Genomic DNA, 23,027 nt, shown 5'->3' with positions numbered 1-23,027 from the left:
TCCAAGGGCGACATCCTGGTCCTTCCTGGTCCCCAGCAGCACCCAAAAACCTCTACCGCAACCCTTGCAGCTAGCAAGGTTTGTTCGTGATATTTATGCGTGTAAACACTTCTGCAACATCCAGCACACCGTGGGACATCTTCCATCCAAAGGAGAAGTTCCTAGCCCTTTTCGTTGTTGCAGAATCTTCGGCTTCTTCCACCCAGAGGCAGCCCTTTTGCACCTTCATCCGGGGTTTCCTGGGCTCCTGCCCCCCCTGGACACTATTGAGACTCTTGGACTTGGTCCCCTTGCCTTGCAGGTTCTCACGTCCAGGAATCCGTCTTCAGTGTTTTGCTGGTGCTTGTGGTTCTTGCAGAATCTCCCTATCACGACTATTGTGTCTTTCTGGGGTAGTGGGGTAACTTTACTCCTACTTTTCAGGGTCTTGTGGTGGGGTATCTTGGACACCCGGACTGTTTTCTCACAGTCCCAGTGACCCTCTACAAGCTCCCATAGGTCTGGGGTCCATTCGTGATTCGCATTCCACTTTTGGAGTATATGGTTTGTGTTGCCCCTAGACGTATGTTCACCTATTGCATCCTATTGTAATTCTACATTGTTTGCACTACTTTTCTTACTGTTACTTACCTGTTTTGGGTTTGTGTACATATAACTTGTGTATATTACTTACCTCCTAAGTGAGGGTATTCTGAGATACTTTTGGCATATTGTCACTAAAATAAAGTACCTTTATTTTTAGTAACTCTGAGTATTGTGTTTTCTTATGATATTATGCTATATGATATAAGTGGTATAGTAGGAGCTTTGCATGTCTCCTAGTTCAGCCTAAGCTGCTTCGCCATAGCTACCTTCTATCAACCTAAGCTGCTAAAAACACCTCTATTCTACTAATAAGGGATAACTGGACGTGGCACAGGGTGTAAGTACCACAAGGTACCCACTATAAGCCAGGCCAGCCTCCTACAGTTTACATCTAACATTCAGGGATAGCGACGTGCGTTTTCAATACTATAATACAGCAGCAGCTAACTAATATTATTTCATAGAATATTTGTGTCCCTTCCCATTTCTCATAGGTGAATTCCTGTTTTGATCTTAACATTTTGGTCATGGCTGGACTCTCCATTACTCCAGGTACCTGGGATGAACTAGGCCAAAGTCGGTGTCCCGGGGGGTGTCCTATCTCCAAGGTCGCATCCGTAGCCCCTCCGTAGCCCCCCCTCCCCAATTGCCTCATCTCCTTGTGATGATGGCAGGCTCAGAGCTCCCTAGGACCTACATGTTCAGTTGTAAAGCAGGCAGAGGAAGGAGTTCAGTCATAAGCCACTGATTTATTCGCCCCATAAGTGTCAGCGCCCCCAGAAACGATGTCTGCAAGGCTCGGCGGTGGCAGTGAGGAGACTGCTGATGGAGGCAGGAGGCGGAACCGGGGACGTGGGCTCAGGAATCACGCAGCCTCCCGACTCTGCGTGCCTGGCTGGGAGCGTGCACAGAGGGCCCGGAAGAGCATCTGTCGGAGCACGCGCAGTGCGCTGTCCTGGCGCCTCACTGGCGCCTTGTGTGATCTTGCATGTGGTAAAGATTCGGTTTAAACACAGAGAAAATCTTATACACACCGATAAAACATTGAATACACTTCGCAAAATGTATTTACTGTAATGCACATAACCCTTACTTAGGTCAATAAAGTGCTCCTGAATACGTATTTGCTCAATGACGTATACATCGAACACCCCCTTTAAACAAAAGTGTCCAAAAATGTGCAGAAACGGACAAGAGGTGTGCACAGCAAGCACTAATGGCTAACATTATTTTACTCGCAGTCGACGCCTTTTCTCAGTTGTGAAGACCTAGGGGCAGCAGGTGTGAAAGGATGGGGGACCCCCGCTCACTGTATCATGATGGGACTCAAGCTGTACCTCACTGACGAGGGGTACCTACAGACATGGACTCCGGGCTCACTGTATCGTGACAGGACTCAAGATGTACCTCCCTGACGAGGGCTGTGCACAGATATGGGTCCTGGGCTCACTGTATCATGATAGGACTCAAGATGTACCTCAGTGATGAGGGGTATCCATAGACGTGGGTCCCGGGCACAATGTATCAGGACATTCAAGCTGTATCCTACGGACAAGGCAGTTCCTAAGCCAGTCCATTACCCTGGAGCATCTAGGACATATTTCAGAGTGAGGCCAATCTGGCAGAAAGAGCTCTTTCACTGGGTTCAGATAACTTCCCAAGTATTGTAAATCCCCCCCCCACCCAAGGTAGATGCATTCCCTTGTGTGGAAGCTTCCACCATATTATGGGAATCCACGTGGTCAGAGGTGGTGTTCCCGGTCAGTGGTGGACCTTCACCAGTGGGGTTCCCTATCCATGGACAGAAAGACAGACTGGATCTCATTTGCATAGGGCCAATCCCCATGTAAAACAGGCCCTCTCATCATAGCGCTCACTTCTTGCACCAAACTGGTATTAAGGAGGGTTGGGGGACACCCCCCAGATCCGCCGAAGCAAAAGCAGAGAAGGCTCCTTCTCACACCTGCGGCCAAAGCATTAAACAACCATCCCCTGCACCTCAGGACCACCCATCGCAACAGCAGTTCAGGAAAGGGCTCACGACCTGGCTGTTTGAATGAATAGATCACCACGAAGCAAGCAGCATGTCCAGCGCCTTGAGACCCTCACTGGTGATTTCTTGTGCTTTACAAATCATTGATTGATTGTTAGTTTAAACTCTGCGCCAGTCAATGCCCCACACCCTCTGGCAAGCGTGCAAATGTTCTACAGACACGCACAAATAAATACATGCGCTTGTAATTTCTCTGTTTATCTAATGTACACAGCGTTCACAGGCACTTCCCCCAAATATTCGAGGACTTAGAATAGTAAACCATCCTCCCCTTCAATATATGGGGTATCTCTAGGCTTCTCCTTCAACTTTCAGGGGAAGCTTAAATACAAGCACTTCCGGGAAGCATGGACAGATGGGGGATTTTGGATGGATAGAACACTCGCATTAGGAGGACATACTTCACATGTGTGTTCCATTAGACCAGCTCTTTCATGGCGTTAAAGTGGATGGTGCGTCAGCGTGGCAACAATGGACCACTTTGGTGTTCCTGGAAGCCCTAGTGACCTTTAAGGAGAGGGTCACTGAGGCTTCGCCTCTGTTTGAGGAGGGGACACAAAACTGGGCTTGTTGCCCAGCCACAACTGAACGCAACCTAGCCAGGGCATAAGTGTGCCACATCACAAGTCTCATTGTTCATCACTGCTAGTTCGAAAGAGGCAAGGCCTCTCTGGCTAGCAGTGGCCTGTGTGTGTCCATGAGGAGCTGTGAAGAGAAACAGCCTTCTTTAAAACATGTATAAGGCTTACTAAGGACTCTCTGGCTAGTAGTGGGAGGAGCTGTGAAGAGAAATAGTCTTTTTTGATACATGTATGAGGCATGTCAAATACTACAGAAGAATATGAACCCAGAGCCAGACCATTAAACAACCAAAGAGTCTTTACTACCCCGCACATACCCGCTGAGATACTTTAGAAGGTTAAACGAGAGGGAAAGAGTGACAGAGAAAAAAAATGATAGAAATTCAACTGTACTGAGTACAGAGCCTGATTTAGTGAAGCATTTTCCTGGCTTAACACAGTCTTAAAACTGTCCCAAACTAGGAAATACTACCCTGGTTCATAAAGGGGTTCCTCTGGATTTAAAACAATCTTAAGAAGGTCCATCCTATACTAATGAGTGTTTGTTATTGAGGAGTGGGGATGTGGCTTGCTGCCCTGGCCATCTACATCCCAAGCAAGCTCGCTCTGCGCCATGTTAGGATGCTGTATTGCGCATGGGCTGGTCTCCATCTCATACCTGGGACACCATATTCTCAACAGGTCAACAAGACAAGATGATGCTCTAAAACCTGACTGGGAGATATCACGGTGAATCCACAACACTACATGTGGATGTTCTGTCTCCTGGTCCAAACTCACTCCCTGCACTGCAAGCTCTCTCCGTGTACACACACATGGACCACATGCCCAGGAACGCTTCCAGGCAATTCCATCCAAACGGCCAACCAAATCTTGATGCTATCAATTTCCATTCAGCAGACAGAGCGCCAAAGGCCCACATCTTCCCCTCCGGCAGCTGACGTAATCAGGATATTTCTGGATGTCCCAGTCCTCAAGGCTATATGCAAATCTCACTCAAACAGGGACACTTTCAAGCAATGCACTGCAAGTTCAATTGCAATGGAAATAAAGTGTCCTTCTTTCAGTTTCAGTGATATTATATCATTGAGCCAACCCTTCCCCCCACATGACACCACAGAAAGTGGCATCGAACTACCTGTGACCTGGAAGTAATATCACATACGTTGCTCTGATGACATCTTTAGAAATAAGATCATGGCAGTACATGTAAAAAAAAACAAATCATACAACATATGTAATTAAATAAATTATAATTACTTTCAAATCTCACCAATAACTGTAAGAACGAATAACAATTTACAAAAAAATTAACAACATCTAAAGGCATACTTTGTTTTAAAACATCCGTAGTACGAGCAAGGAATAGCGTGTTTGATCAAATAAGGGAATTTGCACTTTTATAAAAATATTGCATACTTTACTATGAATATTTTAACTTCTGCTGTATTTCCCATATATGTGTCTTTTATAAGCATTGCTGTGCTTAGGCTATCTCAGTTTCATTAGCTGCCATCAACCCCTCAAAAAGGAAGTGACATCACAGGAGGACAGAAAGTGCAGCCTGCAGCCCTGTTACATTAGGAAAAAGAACAGGTGTCAGAGCACTCATGATATTCCTAATTAGGAGTTATTGATGTATCCAGTCTTCTTAGTCAATCAATCACCGACTCATGTTCATCTCAGAGTCCAGATTTTATTCTCAATGTATGGAACTCTCCATAAGTATAGTACAGTACAGCCAACACGTGTTTCATCCCATGAGAAGTTAATCTCTTAAGGACTTCATCAGGGCTTAATAAAATTAATTAGTTTAGTAGCAAAATATCCAAACAGGGCCATTGAGCAACCTTAAGTTCTATGTTGCATCCAAAATAAAGTTGCACCGAGGTAAATTCCATATCAATCTTCTGTGATAGAATATCAAACTTATATATGGGGAACCGAAACGGAGTCAAAATGCATCCCGCTACGTCCCAGTCACAATGTGCCGCATCTCGTCTAAACGCCCGAGAAAGCCGTCCCTTTTTAAAAAAGGAACTGTATCCGCGGGAATGATTGGAGTGGAGAGTTCCATACATTGAGAATAAAATCTGGACTCTGAGATGAACATGAGTCGGTGATTGATTGACTAAGAAGACTGGATACATCAATAACTCCTAATTAGGAATATCATGAGTGCTCTGACACCTGTTCTTTTTCTGTGTGTTTGCCTTGAAACATGGGAGGACTAAGGGAGATCCTCCTGTCATGAGCACCATACCATAAACTTATTGGACTATTACTTGATTGGACTTACTGTGAGCGCCCAAATCCTATGAATATCTTCCCTGTTGGCATTGTTTTGTCCTGTTACATTAGGAAATGTACACAGTTAAAGGTTGTGGTCTCTTGTTGGTGGAAAGCAAAAGAAAATACAACCATTCAATGTATGAGGTTGTTGTTCCTGTAACAATCCGGAACATTGCGCTTTTTGCCCACCTCTGAGGTATTTTCTTGTTTTCAAGGTACATGGCACATCATTAAGTGGAGGACAGTCTGAGGAAAAAAAATAACAAGCCAAATAGAAATAGTTGGTGAATGGGAAATCGTGTTGGGACTCGGCTTCAGCCAAGTGCCAGAAAAAAAGATGGAAAAAAACAAAAAGGGGCCAGGGTAGGGGCACCCTGACCCCTTAACTCTGGTGCTGAAGTCCCAGATGTACCCCCCCCCCCCACCCCAGAACTAAAAAGCATTTTTTTTAAATTTCTGTTGCGATTCATGGTGGATCAAGGCGAATATATATATTTTTTTTTAAAACCGGGTCCAGCGCTTGCTAATTCTGAAGCCCCCAGGGTGGGTCAAGTTCTGTGGGCATTCCCACTTGAATCCAGGGGGCCTGTCGGGTCCCCACTGCCATGGAGACTCCCACCTCCCAGGGGCAAAAAAAATGATGTGTGTGGTGAGCCACCAGCCCCCCCCCACCCCCGCAGCCTCGGGGGCTGCCACCACCTCAGGGCTTTAAAGAATTGTAACAGGGGCTGCCTGGCCACGCCCTGAAGCCCACTACCTCCACGGGCTTAAATCCAATTTAATGCAGGGGCCACACAGCCCTCCAGTCGCTGCCCCCGGGACCACCACCTCTCCAGGACTTGAAACAAATATGATGTGGGGCTGTTTGCACCCCCCCAATGCCCCGGGGGCCACCATCTCCCTGGGGCGTAAATCAAATTTGTTGTCGGGGGTCACATGGCCCCCTACTACCCCAGGGACCACCACCTTCCTGGGGCACTAAACACAAACTGTGCGGGGGCCCGCGCAGGCCCCCCCCTGCAGCCCTGGGGACTGCTACCACCACAGGGCACTAAACACAAACTGTGTAGGGGGCCACACAACCCTCCCCGTAGCCCCGGGGACAGCCACCTGCCCAGGGCACACATTTTAAACCACATAAGGGGTCAGTTTCAGACCCCCAAGCCCTGGGGACCGCCACCTCAGTAGTGGGGGCCACACGGCCCCCACAAGGAGCCAATGGAGGCCCTATGGACAGCCACCCCCCGCTCCCCCCCCAAGGCCAGCTTCTGCTATATCCCGGGGTGCCCATCCCGGGGATATAGCAGTTGCTTGCTTTTTCTTGGTCATAGCTGATAGCTCCCACCAAGCAAAAGCAAAAAAACTCTGCTTTGTTCAAGAGAGCTGTCAAATTGCTCTTCCTTGCAGAAAGCCGAGTTTTCATCTGTCTTCCAGGCACACAAATATGGGTGCGGGGAAGACAGGTGCAAACGTTGCTTCCACATGCACGGAGCTGCTACTTAAAGCAGCTCCCTGCTTGTGGGACCAATGCCTGGGCCCACAGGATGTGGGGAGACTGCTAGGACCACAGGGCCTTGAGGCTCCCCCTGCAGACCCGTCACTCTCTCTCTCTCTTTCATTTCATAATGGGATGGAAGAGAGAGAGAGAGAGAGATAGAGTCATTGCAAAGTTTTCTCCATGCAATGACTTCTAAAAAATAAACATGCCACAGAAGGAAGTCACCTGTGGCATAATGGTTAAGGTCACAGACCCTCACAATGAAAGTTTAGGGTTTTAGTCCAAGTGTGCCTGTAGTCATTTCCCTACTGTAATTATTTTAGAAGTTTAAGGTTCATACTAAAACGTGATCTCACTCTTTTTAATTGACAAATATTTTTTTATTTTCATTTTGTCCAGAAATATCTCATTCTAAGTATATCATTCACCAAAGCCTAAAAAACCATCTCTCCCCCCTCTCACTCTATTTCTCTAAATCTCTCTTTTTCAATCTCTTTCTCCCACTCACACACCCAGCCAGACCCTTATGCACCCACTCATAGACCCACTCATACACACACACCCACTCAGACCCTCATGCACCCACTCACAGACCCAATACAGACACTGACGCACTAAGACACTGACAACCCACTCTCACACCCAGACACTCACGCACCTGTTCACAGACCCACTCACACACCCACTCACAGACCCACTGAAATGCTCATGCACCCACTCACAGACCCACACAGACTCTGACGTACCCACTAAGATACTGATGCACCCACTCTCACACCCAGACACTCTCACAGCCACTGTAACCCCCAGATACACCCTCTCACACCTATTCTCACAGACAGGCTAAGCCCAACTCCAGCGGCATATGACCAAAGGTAGATGTGCAGCATGGGGTTGGGTGGTTAGGGGGGTTGACCGCAGGGTCTGGCCAAAAGCCAGGCTCTGCGGCCAAGCGCAGCCGTGCATGATGGTGGTTGGATTAACGCATTGCAATGAAAATTACATTAAAAAAAACATAGAAATTCACTGAAAAAAACAAAGGTTACAGGGACGTTATAGTTTTAAACGTACAAAACCATAGAAATTAATCTGTTAGAGTTATCTCAAGTAACTATAACTCACGCCCTAAGGTAACTATAACTCGAACCCTCACCATGCACTAATTACCCCAAAAATGACGGCACTCATGACATCTTTGATAACATCACTGATAATATCAATGTAATATTTGCAATAAAATTATTGACAAAAAAAACCTGTGCTTGGTGGGGTAACGAGATACAGTTATCTTAGGCTATATTCCATGAAAAAAACAAAGGTTACAGATAAGTCATAGTTAGGAAAACATTATTTATTCTTTCTTTACTTAAACCAATCAAACTTTAGAAATGTTAAAGTTATAATTATAACTTTTTTACAATTTACACCCCACCTTCACATTTGTATGTCACCCACCTACGTACTCAGTTAGTTTTAACTTGCATTTTAACATAAGACACTAACTTGAGATTTCTAGAAGTCGTGCAGCTTGCTACACATTGTTCTCACCTCTCTCTCCATACTACATAAACTATAACGTATACCTTCTTAATGCACTGGTTGTACCCTAGCATTCAACATTATATATAGCATCTGAAATCACAGCTTTCATAACAACACTTATGACTTCTCAATTGAGAAGATTTTTCAGAACACAGTGCATGGTAATGAGTTGTATTTAATGCAGTATTATGGGTGAGGTGAGAACACGGTGTACAAAGCTGTGCAACATATAGTAATTTCAAGGTGGTGTGGCAAGTGAAAATATAAGTTATGAGTAACACCATGTACGTAGGTGGGTGACCTATAATAATGGGAAGGTGGCGTGTAAATTGTAAATTAAAGTTATAACTATAACTTTAGAATTTCTAATGTTTTCTGTAGTTTAAGTATTGTCTGCATGGAAAGAATAAATGACATTTTACTAACTACAACCTATCTGTAACCTTTGTTTTTTTATGGAATTTCAGTGGTTTTAATGAAAATGTGTTTCAAATTGTAGAACTGAATGTTTTTTATTAAAGTTTAATTCACTGGAGTGTCATACAGTAAAATGAAGATGAGTATCGTACAGTCCAGTGTCAGAGTGGAGTATTGCATAGTGGAAATAAGTGTAGAGTAGAAGGGTAGAGGAGTACACAGTGTAGTAGAGTGTTGTAGAGTGGAGTTGTTTAGAGCACAGTAGTGTGTTGTATGGTGGAGCTGAGTAGAGAGGATGATTGGGCAGTGGCGCATAGCGAGGTAGTGCCTCATAGAGGGGAATAAAGTTTAGTGGAGTTACATAAAGTAGTGTGGAGTAAAGTAAAATACAGTGAATTAGCATGTCGAAGAACAGAATGGCGTAGAGTTGGTTATAGTGTGAGTAAACTTGTAGAAGCTGCAGTGGTGCCCCATACAGTAGAGTGGAAGGCTGCATCGTACATTACTGAAAACAGTTGCTTAGTGGAACAGAGTGTATGTACATAGACTCAGCTACACAGTGGAGTGTACATGGATGGAGAAGGGTCATCTATAGTGCTGTACAGTGCAAAATAGTTTTATAGAGTGTCATTCTAGAGACAGAGGAGCAGAGTGTCGTACAGTGGAGCCACGTAGCATGCAGTGACCCACACTGCAATGGTGTAAAGCGGAGTGTCGTAAAGTAGAAAAGGGTACAGTGGAATACCGTACAGTCTCATAGTGTACAGTGGAGTAAGTAGAAGAGTGGATGGACAGAAAGTTGAATAGCGTACACTGGAGTGTCGTGGAGTTCCATACACTGGAATAGTATACAGTATAGTGAAGTACAGTGGGGTGGCGTACAGTGGATTAGCACACAGTGGAGTGGCATTTAGTGGCATGCCATGGACTGGAGTGACCTACAGTGCAGTGTGGTAAACTGGAATACCATATAGTGAAGAGGCTTTCAAAGGAGTGACATCCAATGGAGTAGAATAGTATGGAGTGCTGTTGATTGGTTTGGCATAAATTAGAGTGGCGCACAGAGGAGTGCCATACAGTGGGATGGTGTAGAGAGGTTGTGGAATACAGTGGAGTGGCAACGAGTGGAACAGGGTATAGCCAAGCAGCATACAGTGGACTTGGGTACACTGGAATGCTGTAGACTGGACTGCATCAAATGTGGTGTGTACAGTGCAGTTGCGTACTGTGGAGTCACAAATACTACAGTGACGTACAGTGGAGTTGGGTAGTAGAATTGCTTATGTTGGTGAGTCGCGGAGTGGAGTATGATCCAAGGGAATAGCATAGAATGTAATGGCATACAGTGGGATGCTGTAGAGTGGTGTGTCGCACAGTGGTATAGCATGCATTGGAGTGCCATATATTGAAATAGTATAGAGTGGAGTGCAATATATTGAAGTAGTGTAGAGTGGAGTGTCAGAGTGGAGTGGCATATAATGGAATAGCGTACAGTGAATTGGCATAGATTGGAGTAGTGGAGGGTGCAGTGGCATACAGTGGAATAGCGTATAGATGTGTGGTGTATAGTGTAGTGCCATACAGTCTAGTGGGGTACAGATGTAGTTGAAAGTTTGAAGGACTGTATATTATGGTGTGCAGAGTAACGCAAAGCAGCTACTTGCACTGCATTGAATTTCTGCAAAGCAGGGCAAGGTATAATGGTGGTGCATAGTTTTGTAAATGTTACATAAGTATTGTGCTGCCCTAATGACACTATGCGCAACACAAGGGTAATGTAGTACAATCCCAAATTTGTCTTCCAGTGATATATCTTGCCACAGTATACCACAGTAAGTTAGTGGTATACTGTGGTACATAGCAATACAAGCCAGTGTATAATCAGCTAATGTCTGCCTTTACAAATTTTATAAGGCAGCCCTAATTATTTTAGTTGACTATTGCATTGTTTACCAGCATACACCTCTACAGGAAGTGACAGCACTGCATTTCCCAGCCTCCACCACATTAAAAAAAAGTTGTTGGCACTTTTGTCCATTCACATCAAAATGTGCATTATTAATAGCATGTAGTGCAATTAATCTACACTTGAATTTGCATGTTTACATAGACAAGGAACTATTGTGGTTGAAACAAACTTGCTACGACTTGTTAGTGTGTGCCTTAAGCTAACTAGGCCTTAGTTGGGCTTCAACATCAGCTTGTCCACAATGAATACTGCATCAGATTTATCCTTTGTGTATAATTCGTCCTGACACTACAGGCAGCAAGATGTGGATTTGTTTATTTCTGAATGACACAAAGAGGGCCTGTAGGCTTGCAGCATACTTTCAAGGAACTTTCATTTACACGCAGTATTGCATTCATTCACAATGGTTCGCTGTTGTTTGTGTAAGTAGTTTTTTTTTTTTTACACCTCCGGACGACATTACAACAGAGGGTCTGAATCAATATTCATGCAATTCATGAATATGTGACAATTCATAAATCTGTAATTTGATTTATTGAAAATGTCATTCTTTGCCCACACCATGATGAGTTTGTAATTTTAATACTTTTTAATGGTCAAAATGGCTATATAAACCCTTGAATTTTGGGGGAGAGACATATCTTTTTGGTTTCTACTGGCGATGCTGCCCAATTCCTTACTAATTTTGCTGCACAGTTGGGACTAGTCTGTTATTGGTTTTACCAGTTAGTTAGCATTGTCCCTATTACTAACAGCCATTATGGCTATGACTTTATGCATTTAAATTAGAATATTACTGCATATGCATTTTACTATTTCTAAATTCTCCTTTTGAATGTTTTAATAAACATTTGTGGATTTTCTAAAATCAGCTCTATAACTCACTTTTTGAAGCAGTGCTTATTTTTATAATTTTACAGTATTCTGAAAATGCTGATTTGAACCTTTTCTCTGGGACTCATTGCCTTGTGATTCAATGTTAACACCATCCCTGATTCACCCAACATTCTGGGCGTGCCACTGAGCTGTAAAATATAGGGTTACAGTCAGTGGTGGCCACTGCAAATCTCAAGGGGGCAAGAGGGTACAGGGAAGGGGGGCAAATAATAAAATAATAATTTTTAGAAAGTACCTGTCCACCGCCGGCTTGCTCCTCTCCCAACGGTGTTGGTGTCCCAGCAGTCCCTGGGACACCAGTACAGGCTCCTCCCACGTAATCCTGGTGCTGCTCTCATGCTATTCCTAGCCTGAGAACAGTGTCAGGATTGGTCTGAGTAGCTTGGTCTGGCCCTCTGACAGTGCACTGGAGTCTGTGCTGTTTCGCCAACTCAGCTGTGCAACACAGCCAGGTTGGAGAAACCTAAGAGGGCTTGTTAGTTTGGCCGGCCTAAGACGGACGGCCAAACTAACAGGTGCACTTTTAAGCGCAGTCACTCCACTCCTCCTCTCCCCCTCCCTGCACATACTCGCTCAGCCAGCAGCTGAAAAATTAAACAATAATTAAATACTGTTTTATTTTTAAGCTGCTGGCTCTGAGCCAGTGGGGCGCGGATCCTTCGCCATTGCAGAGTAGCCGCCCCTGGGTACAGTGCACCCACCCTGGCATCACTGGTTTTCTGCCAAATTGATCTTTAAAACCATCCACCTCTACATAATGTGACATCAGTGCATTCCCCAGCATCAATCTCTTCCAGAAGTGACATCCCTGACTTTCCCAGCATCCACCTCTTCAGAAAGCGACTGCACTTTTAACACAGACATTCTTGCCTCCTTCTTACTTCAAACACCTCCTGAAGGCATCCCATTGCAAGACATTCAGAGGACTGAGCAATCATGCACAAGGTTTATCCCTGTGGCATTCTGTATTTCATTCTCTGTAAACGGAATCTGAATTTCTCAAAGTCAAGAGATTACAAAAGACCCTTCCCTTCAAGTAGATCAATGATAAGCATCCACCATGCCTGCCTCTGTTCTTCTTGTTTCCTCGTGTCTATTGGTCGGATGCTTACAACCAGGCTCTGCTCCTTCATCCCACAGACTCTTTACCTGGCCTTGTTCCCTATCAGCATACAAGGCTGATGGATTTATTTCGTTGATAATACTGCTCTAGCGGGTGTTTGTTACAATCCAGAGCGTGTTCTGTTTTACTTCTATGTATTGGCTGCGAAGAACTTTAGTGCTATTTGCAAGGTGTGCTGTTGTGCTTTACAAGATCCCCGAATAAACAGGGAGGAATTAAACCAAAGAACCACTCACCGCTCAAGCCAGCCTGTTGAGAAATGCTGTCGAGAAGCCCCTATTGATGGATGTTGTTGAATGCGGCTAGAAGCTTCGATATCATCAAGGCACAGGATATGCCTTTATCCGGGGCTTTGAGTATGGATTTCCTGTTAGTTAACGGTAATGAGTCTGTGTCCTACAGGATCTGAATGTCAAGAGAGATGGTCGTTTGATTCCATGTATTAGGAAAATTTATTTGTGACAATGTTTTCAAGTGCCTCTGCAGTACAGGATATGCCTAAGGTATGTTGATAGTTGGAAATGTCATCTCAGTCCCCCAAAGGTTCCTTTACAATGGAGGTGATGCTGGCCTGCGACAGAGCTACATCCAGTGAAAAGGGAGGTCTTCTCAGTCTTTTGCTGGAAGGCAACAGCAGTGTGAATCCTAGACAACCACTAGTGAACTACAAACATCCTACGAAGGGGAAGATTTTTGGAGGGTATCAAGATGTTTTCAAATACCATCATCTGTGACTTCTGCAAGCTCACAAACATGGGTAGAACGGGCAGGTACTAAATACACGTGGGCCTAATTACACCATAAGAATTTGGTAAATGGACTAATTTTGCTTTATCTGAAATTTTGTATTGCAGGATTTGATGTAATTCTCAGCCGCACAGATAATGTCTCTCTAAAAGACATCTGCTGCTCGAACCAATCTCCTGCCACTATCTTGGGTGACTTTCTGCACGGAAATGATGGTCTCGCATCTCTTGTACTTCTTATAAGGAGCTGGAAATGTTTATGTTTATTCTGCTCTCACCTACCAAGGCAAAGGGTCTTTCCTGTCATAATGAGTGCAGATAGCACCAGGATACGCAATTCGTATATTTGCATGTGTTTTACTTTGTGATAAGAAATATTAGTGAATAGTGTTTTTTGTTAGTCTCTAAGGGTATGTACTAGCTTCTGTTCCTCTTCAATTTAAGTTTATGTGAGTGCATGATTTTATATTTATAGGTATATGATGTATATTTTAATGAAATAAAACCCCTACAAATATTTTGCTATATAACAATCCGAGTTTAATCCCTGCATCAGAAAGGTTTGTTTGTGGCATTGTAGTTTCACCCACAAGCATTATTCTGCAGTAATTGTGAATGAAATTAAATTAAATGATCCTTTTGGGAGTATTTTTTTTATACAGATTATCTGAACCAGACTCCTTAGGAATTATTAGATAGAATTATAGTTCTAATTAAGGCTTCCATGTTTCCGTTTTTACAGATTTTTACAAATACAGACAGAAAGCCATGCATTTTCATATCTGTATTTATTTTTCAGTATTGATAAAAATGGAAATTAGGTTGTATTTTTGGGTGACTCTGAATGGTGGTGGTAATGGTTGACAGGCCAACAGCTGTGCAGATTGATAGGCAAGGGAGCTAAAAAGAGAGATGTTTCGTAATGTAGATGTGCACAAACCAAGGTTGGAACAGAAATGTGCAAGTTTTCATAAGAGTGTAGTGATTATCATCTACGGTTATTCATATCACTGAAACCTATCAGGCATTTAAGTATAAGAATATACTATTACAGGTTAGATAAATGTAAAATTCAGTCTGACCCTGATAGTGGCCAAACGAGACATTGGGCCTGATATTGGAGGATGGGTTACTCCATCACAACAGTGACGGATATCCCGTCCTCTGAAATCTAAATCCTATAGGATAGAGTTTAATTTAGATTTCGGCGGATGAGATATCCATCACCGTTGCGACAGAGTAACCCGTCCGCTGAGTTCTAAATCAGGCCCATAGTCCAAAACTTTTGTAGCCCAACTGTGCCAAGCATTGTGAAATGGAAACATGGTCTTGAAGAATGTAGGCTGTTGGGAGGGCCACTATTCTAGGGAAAAGGATGCCTTCAAAAAGTATGTAAAAAAACCTGGGGAGGTATGGGCACAATACCGGGGTCTGGTCGAACGAATGATAACTGCTCCTTCTCAAGAAGTGTAAATCAGCACCCTTGTGGGGTGTAGCTATACACACCTGTTCCTCAGGATGTACGATGCATTGACAATGGGGTCATTTATTTGTTGATTTTATTTTTTCATTGGTATCAACAATCATGTTCCTGGACATGAAACGAAATCCTCCTTTTCTATTCTGTTTATCTTTTATATGCTCTTAAAACAAAATAACAACAGATGTATTAATAAAAATGAAATGCACTCGTTTCAGCTAAATTTCTTCACAAAATTCCGAAATAATTATGGCAAAAACACCCATAAAACTAGCAAAAAATAAATATGAAAAAATGCAGATGGTAAGGTCTAAAAAAATAAATGCTGTAAAGTTGTGAGACCAAGTTATAATACTTTAGTGAAAAAGTCGTACGAGACACCAGTAGGCCACATTATGCTGTGTAAATGCAACTTTATGACATCCCATTAAAAATTAAGCATGGTCATTACGTCAAGGGGCTGATAAAGAGATGCATTCTCTTAGAGCAGTTATGTTGTTGGTATGTTGTTTACAAAGGTAAAGAGGTTGCCATCAAGTACGGATGATGATGTTAATCCCCCATCCTGCTCGCTGAGTTGTACTTTAACCTGTGTAAGAGAGGATTAGAAGTCTGATTGCACGAGAGGTGGAAGATGTTGTCTCTGCCACTCATTCACATCATTTGCGTTCTATTTTCTAAAATGTTAGATGTAAACCAAAGCGATCATTATGAAAGACAGAAAATGGAGTACGTAACCTTAGAAATGTTAACCTTGATCTTATCAGCTATTGCCTGGGCCACTGGGAAAATGCAACTGTGGATCTTGCCATTTTCCTCATTTTTGGGATTTGCCACATAATCCATCATATGCTGCACAATCTGCAGTTTTTAACAAAAAAAATTGTTTTAAGCTCAAATGGATCAAAAGTTACTAAAAAAACTCAGCAACACATTTCGCGTGCAGTGGAAGCCCCAATGCAAAGTATTGCTTAATCCTGTACTTGTATGTTAAACTGGTCCTAATGAGATGAGATCATACCTTTGCCCAGAGTCAACATGTGTAAAATGAAATAAAAAATGAAGTAATACTATCAGAAAAGGTGCTGCATTGCGCTGCATAATTTGCCTATTAATGCCACATAACTCAAGCAACCCTGTTGCCTAATTTGGTCTTCCCCTGCCTCATCACTCAAGTGCCCCTGGCTACAGCCGATGATCAAGTGTGACTGCAGGTAATTTGGTTTAGGGGACTAAGGCACCTGCTGCAGAGACTGTGTGCGCAACCAGTACCTCTTGGTGTAGCAGCTCATGTTAAAGAGGTCTGGGTGTAATCTCATGCTCACAGGTGTGAACAATCAAACTTCTTGGAAGGCGCTTTGAAGTGCCACATGAAGCATATTGATCACGTGTTCGAAAACCTGCATCAATTATGACCTTGATGTCCCGAAATTAGGAGGTTCCAAGATGCTCATATTTCTATTGGCTGACGAATCGTCATTTTGTCCCAAACAGAAAGATCAATGTACTAACAGCAAAAGACTGACAAACATCTCCAAATCAAAATTCATAGTATTAAAACATTCAAATAAGCAAAGATCAAAATCAATGGAGTAAAATTTGAAAGAATCAAATATTTTGACTAAGTGGGAACACGATTCGATGACAACTTACACTGGATGGTGCAATCATCTTCTTTGCCAACAAGATCAGGGGAAGATCCCCATAATCAGCCATCGGCACGTATAAAGCAAATGTCAGCTGCTTCCTATGGAGCAAAACTTTTGGGAGCATAGGCCATGTAGAAGTCTAAAAATCTTGGAAAATGAATGTAAACAGCAGCTATTCCACCTAGGTCCCAGTACTCCAGTGGTGGTCTTGAATGCCGAGCTGGGTCTCTTAGGGATAGAACCCAAAGTTTCCATCAAGGTCGTACTGTATTGGGTTAGACTGGGATTTCGGGTATCCTAGCAAACAGAAGCTTGACAAAGACGCTGCCGATGGATCACGTCACCACCACGCTTGAAAATACAGGATGTATTGGTTTCTGGACCAATCCTGACTCAATGTCTCTGAGCAGTGACAGATTAGGCAAGAAGCCACACTTGGGCACCATTAGAGCACAATGGGCCCAGAAGGTGTTTAACAAAAGCGCACTTTGAACTCGTCCTCTTATGAATCTTATCAAAATACCTTGGTCCCATAAGAGAGATTACCCTTGTACCTGAAAATTCATTTGGGTGTCTTGCCAGTCAAGCTCACACTGGAAAATAGACACACAAAAAATCAACATGCATGGATCCATGCACATGCAAGATTGGGGGCAAAGAGCTGTGCTCCATTTCATGCTTTTAGGCTCTTATACTCTGGGAATAAGAAGGTAGATTCTTTGAACATTGTTTTTACTCTTCAACATAAGGACGTGACCGAGGGTTTATTCCTCTGTCATCGAACTGACACAGATCTTCTGCCCAAGAGAGTGGCAAGTTACATCTCTCAGGCAGGTGCATCGACAAGGCTTAATTCCTCTTTATATACTCAAGAACATATCAGAGCCCTGCAGAACTAACGGAGATTAACTGCGCCACATTGGCAAGTGTTTCAACATTGTTTTTAATATATTTGTACTGATCGACACAAAGTTTTATTCGTGATTGTTTGTATTTTGCATTGCCCTATGGCTCAAACAATAAAGTAGTTGACTGATTGACTCCTAATAAATTGCCACACTCTCCTCAAAACACCGAGGGGAGCAACACAACTGGAAAACTCGGACCCTGGGTGAGGAAAGCAAGCAGCATAGGGCGAGGGTAGGTTGAAAGTGTGTCATGGAGGCTGGCATCTCACCGAAGGCAGCACTGACAAAGCAGAAGCAAGTGTTTGGTAGGGGAGCAGGGATGTGGGAATGCTTTTGTCTTTTTGTTTAAGGAGAAAACATCACCGGTTCTGCTGTTGCAGTCCCTTAATACTGCCTAAAACACTGCATGCACTGGTGTGGAGACCACCCCTAAGATACCACCCAGACTGTAATAAAAAGTACAGTACCCCGATTGGCAAAAGGAGGTTCACTTTCTTACCACCTGATTCGCAAATGGAGACAACTTTTATTACGGCGCCAGGCTGTACTGCCCCTGTGTCTTGCATTGTAGCGCTTTGTAGCACTCGTGGTACTTGATCCGCGCTATTAGTGGCTTAAGTCTACTTCATGCTGGGGAGATCAGGAGAATGAGGACTGAAAAATGAGAAGCATGTCAATGTCATGTTGGTGTGGTGCTGGGGGCGGGGCAAGGAGAAGGGAGAGATGCAGACACGTGCACAATGGCGCAGCACGCATTCATGTAGACAGGTGCTCACAGGGGGAGGGACACTCCTCGCGCACAGTAGCACACTACCAGACACGTGCACTCTGCCCCACAAAGGAGCAGGCACGGGGCTAGGCACATTTAATCCACGCGCGCACAGGGTGGGCGCAGGGCCACGAGCACCCGGACGCACGCGCCCAGCGGCCGCCTCACGCGGGCTGGGGGAGGGGCGGTCCAGCGGGGACCAGTCTCAGACAGACACTCCTCCCACCTCCAGACTCAGCCGCGGCCTCTGATTGGACGAGACCAGGAAGCAGGGACATAAACACAAACAGAGCGCAGAGCATCTTCCATCACCGTCCCCAGCCCCATCCCGACCGGGCCCCTGCCTCCTCTGCCCCGGAGAGGGAGAGAGGAGGAGAGGGAGCTGCACCTCCTGTCCCTGGAGAGGGAGACCCGCCGCCGCCCGGAGAGACAACCCTATCCCGCAGAGACACAGAGGAGGAGAGGGCGTTGCGTCCCTGCCTGGGGGGAGGCCATAGATCGCAGCCACGGCTGAGGGAGAGCAGTGGAGGTGAAGAGGGACCCAGCCGAGCAGAGGGACACCCCAAACCCTTTAGGAGAGCGGAGAGGACGCGGCACCCCCTGTCCGTGGAGAGGGAAAAGCCCCTTCTCCCGAGAGAGAAAGAGCTGCGCCCACTGCCTGTTGGGAGGGACTAGCAACCCAGGTGTGTGAGGAAGTGAGCCATATGGGGCAAGGGAGGGAGAGCCCCAGCTCCGGAGGGAGACCCAGTTAGCAAGGAGACAGAGTTGGAGAGGGGAGCACTTTTGCCACCTGGCCCAGCCCTGTCACGCCCTCCTCTGCCCCCGAGAGGGAGAAGCGAAGTGGGATCTCCAATCTCCTCTTCTTCGTCCGCCCCGGGGAGCATCTTTCTGCCCTTGTCCTGGCACCTGGTCTGGGTGAAGCACTGCCCTGGTTGGGAGGGGGTCACCAGTTCACTCTCTTTCTACACCACTGGGTGGCATACCCTTTGATGTTGACCCTTCGCTAAACAGCACGCAGCGGATAGCATAACTTGTCCCTGGTCCAGATCTCTAGGAAGGAGAGCCAGTCCCAGCTCTAGTCTCGACCACGTCCCGGAGAGCATTTTCAGGCCCTTTCACAGATCTTACCCTGGGAAGGAGAGCCTCTGCCCAAGTGATGGTGTTTAGAGAGGAAAGCATCACCCAACTTTTGTCCCGATGCATAGGGGGGTGAGAATCGCCTGGTCCTAGTCCTGACTCTACCCTGGACCTCATCTTTGCAGGGTACTCAGATCTTGGATTTGGTGAGCACCGTCTCGCCTGCCCTAGAAAGCAAAGTATCTCCCCGCCCTCCCTTCTGTCTTTAACAGCAACATCAGCCACGGGTTCTTGTTTCGGTCCTGGTGAACTTCACCCAACTTAGCCCTGATCCCTGCACTTAAAAAAACAAGCATCATTTGTCCCCGGTCCTGATCTCTGTCCTTCAGAGAATCATAAGGCTCTGATCCTAAGCACTATTGTGGACAGCCTTGGGCCTTGATCCCAAGCACGGCCCTGCAGGCCATCACCAGGCCTTGTTAACTATTCCTGAGGTATGGAGTGAGAAGATGGCAAAGTCTCGTCTTTGTGGAATTTTGACTATGATCTATTTCCTTTCACTGCCTCCCTTCTGAGCCCACACTCAATGGGTGCTAGGTGCCGACTTGCTTTCTGAGCTACAGGTGGAGAGTGCCAACACCCTGAACTTCTCTTGAACAGGAAACTGCTGGACACTTTATATTCAGGATTGTCAGATTTTTGTTCTGAACATTTTCTGAGTATCTATAGGAATGTTAGTTAAGAACAGGTTTCTGGGATGCATATCAGTTTTATAGGCCCTCATCCTCTGAAGTTTGAGATGTTGGCCACAGCTGGCCTCATAAATCAGGAGAAGGCTGAAAAGTGCTGTTTCCTGAACCAATTATCCAACTAGATCTTAAAAGCAGGTCAGATTTCCCGGGCATCCCAAAGTTAATATGGGTTTGGTGAGTTTCCTGACAATCTTAGATACCCAGGAATTAGCCATGTTCCTAGGCTTAGGTACCTAGGTCTGAGGGCTGCTCACTTCATAGACACCCATTAGATTTTGAGGACTTTGTTTCCTGGATATCTCTTGGGCTCTGAGGTCTGGCCAGTCACGAACACACCTTAGACTCTGAGGTCCTGGTCAGTTTCCTGGACATCTAGTTGTGAAGTACTTGGTCAGTTTTCAGGATAATCCTTCTACCAGAGAAGGCAAACAGCTTGCCAATGGGTGGGAAGTTGAGCCGACAAAGCAGCCTAGAAGAAGGCAAGGCGCAGCAGCCTCCCACTACTGAAGAGGAGTCACGGGGACCCTTCAACCTCACCTCCCTCATCATCAGTCCTGATCGACTGCCTGACGTGCTTAGAAGAGGCAGCCCAGCACCCTATGTCCGGCGGGTAACCTGGCTGCGGGAGATCCAGGCCTTGCTGCATGAACAGAAGCCGGAGAAAGCCTACCACGTCCTGAAATTGCTACGAAAGGTAATCATGGGGTCTAAGAGCTTGGATGAGAATGGTGCATCAGAGACCACCACCACACAAGGGCAAACCATAAATGCCAGTTCATATTACTGCGCACAATTGTGCATGCAGGGACAAGCTATCATTACAAACTACAGCACACCAAACAAAAAGACAGCAGACACCAGCACACATTGTAGCAAGTTGTTAGTGGGGAAAAAAGGCACACAAGAATAAATCCAGGGTCACTCAAATTATGTAATTTTGCAGCTGCTGCGTTTTCCCAAGACTATGGATTTGCCACATAATCCGTCATCTGCTGCATGTCAGGATTTTACCAGTAAAAAAAAAAAAAGTTTCTAGCTCCAACAGACCAAGTCACTAAAAACGTTGCAAAATGTTGTGTCACGCAGTGGAAGCCCTTTGCAAAGGTTGGCTTTTTACCTTTCTGTTGCTTATTGCTGTATTTGGTATTTACACTAGTGCTAATAATGTTACAAATGTTTTTCCCAGACAGTGTTAATTTGTGCATAAATGAATTAATAAGGAAGTAATCACATCACATCTTGCTAGACAACTAGGAAACTTCCTACCAAATGCCCCATTGTTCATATGTCAACTTCTCTTCTTTGGGACATTTATTAAGGTCTATCCATTTAAATGAATACCTTCTGATTTGTACTCTTGGTAACACTGGGAGCGCTGGATACAGCTATGATGACTATAATCAGAGCCACTGGAATTCCGTGATTGTGCGGCCGCAGCGTTATTTGCATAGCTTGGATTTGTCACATTTGCCGCATAAATCATCTGCTCCATAATCTGCAGGTTTTGTCCCCAAAAATGTTTGTACCTCAAATAGTTCAAAAGTTACTAAAATCGGAACAGCACTAGTCACCTTTCTATTGCTATGTTTGTGCATTAAACTGAGGTGCAGACTATGTCCAGGTAATGTTAACAAGTGGAAACCTGAAAAAATAATGTAATACAGTCAGAAAATGTGCTGCATTACGCCGCATAATTTGGTTTCTCTTGCCGCATAATTTAGTCCACCCTGCCGCATATTTTGGCCCTCTCCTGCTGCATAATTCTAGTTGACCTGACTATAAAGATGACGAAGTATGAAGAAAGAAGAAACGCTGCACGCAGCTATGCTTTAGCTCGTTGGGATTGGCTGATGAGCGGGTCCCTTCCTATGGGTATTTTTGCAAATGTGAGGCTGTGGGCAGCTGGGCACTACTTCCGGCGCCAGCTATGTCCGACGGAAGTGTTTAGAGAGTCTCGCCATTGCATGCCGCCTCCTGGTCTCAAGTAAACAACCGCTCTTTGTGGTGAAGTGATGTGGACATTGAACCCGGGTCTCCCACCGTGAGCCACAGAACACAATGTAGATTCGGGAGAGCCATGTCATGGGTAGGATAGCCATCTCCCCGAATATGCATTGCCCCGATTGGAATGGAAATGATTGGCTTAGTCCTGGGCTATCCTGAAAATCCTCCTGGACCGACGCTGGACATTCCTGTCCCACAGGCTTTGTCCACCGGCAATAATTATGGAAGCGGGCAGAGTCGACAATTTAACAGATTAGGAACGACAAACATGTACTGTAGGTCAAGCAACCCCAGGATGCCTCTCATGAGGGTGCAAATTAGCAAACAAAGGAAGATTACCCGATGACACACAGTTGAGCCTCATCAATTACTCCACAGAAGCACAGTCACCCACCCGGAGCCATCACGGCTGTAGCGCCTGGTGGAACGGGTGGCGCTTAGACACATATCTCCTGCTTAGGCCCAAAGCGCAGGCTAATCCGTGAAACATGCAAACACGGCTAAAAACCTCTCCAGAAACTACAGCACAGCTGTGCAAACACCAATAGACCAGTGCGAATCTGTGCACATGCCTGGAAACGGACGCAAGGTAATCACTCAAACACGCTCAGTAAATTGTGAATCATTCAGGACTTGTAAACCAGCACACCCGTAAACCATGCCAGACCAGTTAAAACCGGAACCA

At 45.0% G+C, this 23,027-nt stretch overlaps 2 protein-coding genes across 6 annotated transcripts in view; one reads left to right on the top strand and one right to left on the bottom strand.

Annotated features, from left to right (window-relative positions):
• GGT1 (gamma-glutamyltransferase 1) overlaps positions 1-23,027 on the bottom strand; it is a 400,159-nt gene that overhangs the window by 325,073 nt on the left and 52,059 nt on the right. The window lies entirely within an intron of this gene.
• Positions 18,793-23,027, top strand: part of LRRC75B (leucine rich repeat containing 75B) — a 98,698-nt gene continuing 94,463 nt past the window's right edge. The window contains exon 1 of the mRNA XM_069215132.1: positions 18,793-21,032. Coding sequence (XP_069071233.1) covers positions 20,778-21,032 — 255 coding nt within the window. The 5' untranslated portion in view covers positions 18,793-20,777. The remainder of the gene's footprint in view (positions 21,033-23,027) is intronic.

The sequence above is a fragment of the Pleurodeles waltl genome, chromosome 11 (genome assembly GCF_031143425.1).
Source record: "Pleurodeles waltl isolate 20211129_DDA chromosome 11, aPleWal1.hap1.20221129, whole genome shotgun sequence".
NCBI lineage: Eukaryota > Metazoa > Chordata > Amphibia > Caudata > Salamandridae > Pleurodeles > Pleurodeles waltl.
This window is presented reverse-complemented; position numbering and strand designations above follow the sequence as displayed.